The following is a 1,463-nucleotide window of genomic DNA, read 5'->3' as shown; positions in this document are numbered from 1 at the left end:
ACGTTTTGTTATTATGGAGATGTTAATAGAACCAAATATTGTAATTAGTTGAATATAAAATTTAATGTAAGACGGATGTCTTGAAATAATTGTAGATTACGTGTGAAGGTGTAACATGGCTTGACAATAACAACAACATTTGTTTCTGTTGGTAACAATGACTCTTTTGAGTAATATATTGTGTTAAATATCTTGGATTTATTTGTGTACATGGATCTTCCATATCGTAGATGGATGTATAATCGGACTTATCCTAATCGTAGTGGGTTGAGGGAGAAATTTATAGAAGGGGTTGCTGAATTTATGGCTAAAGCGAAAACACTTCATGAATTTCTCAGTGAAGGGATGATTAGGTGCCCTTGTGTCAAATGCAAGTGTGCAAAGCTATTACAGCCAGATGTTGTTAAAATTCATCTTTATAAAAAAAAGTTTATGGAAAATTATTACGTGTGGACTATTCATGGAGAGGATGTTGCTAGTGTTGGTGATGTCGATTTTCAAACTTTTTTTGGTAGTGAGGGTAGTCCATTAGCGGAGAATAATTTTGAAAACTCTCGATCTAATGAAATGGTTAGAGATGCTTTTGTGATGCACCCGAGGGCTCAGTCTGAACCAAATGATGATGCTAAGCGCTTCTATGAACAGTTAAAAGAAGCTAGTCGTCCATTGTATGAAGGTTCAATGCATTCTAAGTTGTCTGTTGTGGTTAGATTATTAAGTATTAAATCCTATTCGAGTATTTCTCAAGCAGGCATGGACTCTATCATTGGCCTTGTGAATGAACTTAATATGAATAAAATTGACCTACCCAAAGATTTCTACACAACAAAGAAATTGGTTTCTAAGTTAGGACTTTCATCAGAGAGGATTGACTGTTGTGAGAAAGGCTGCATGTTATTCTATAAGGATGATGCATCTTTAGAAAATTGTAAATTTTGTAACCAACCTCGTTACAAGGAGGTCATAAATTCCAAAAAGAAGAAGGTTCCAGTTAAGGCAATGCATTACTTACTCCTTATACCTAGGTTAAAGAGGTTATATGCATTAATGAGCTCTGCTCTTCATATGAGATGGCACTATGAAAATAGAATGCCACCTGGTATTCTGTGTCATCCGTCGGATGGAGAAGCATAGAAGCATTTTGATAGAGTATTCCCAGATTTTACTAATGAACCAAGAAATATTAGGTTGGGTTTATGTGCTGATGGATTCACTCCATTTTCTGTCTCTGCTGAACCATATTCATGTTGGCCAGTGTTTGTTACGACGTATAATCTTCCTCCTGAGTTATGTATGACAAGTCCATATTTGTTCCTAACTTGCATTATTCCAGGTCCACGCAATCCGAAAAGATTGATTGATGTATACTTGCAACCTTTAATTGATGAGTTAAAGTTATTGTGGCATGAAGGTGTGGAAGCATATGATATATCAACTAAACAAAACTTCAGATTGCATGCTGC

At 35.5% G+C, this 1,463-nt stretch overlaps 1 protein-coding gene across 1 annotated transcript; it reads left to right on the top strand.

Annotated features, from left to right (window-relative positions):
- The first annotated feature begins 210 nt into the window (after window positions 1-210).
- Window positions 211-1,134, top strand: LOC138899734 (uncharacterized). The gene has a single exon (XM_070186425.1). The coding sequence runs from the start codon at window positions 211-213 to the stop codon at window positions 1,132-1,134; it is 924 nt and encodes a 307-aa protein (XP_070042526.1).
- Window positions 1,135-1,463: the final 329 nt, after the last annotated feature.

This window comes from Nicotiana tomentosiformis, chromosome 10, assembly GCF_000390325.3.
Source record: "Nicotiana tomentosiformis chromosome 10, ASM39032v3, whole genome shotgun sequence".
NCBI classification, from domain to species: Eukaryota; Viridiplantae; Streptophyta; class Magnoliopsida; order Solanales; family Solanaceae; genus Nicotiana; species Nicotiana tomentosiformis.
Note: the sequence above shows the minus strand (reverse complement) of the source record. Positions and strands in the feature narration are given on the sequence as shown.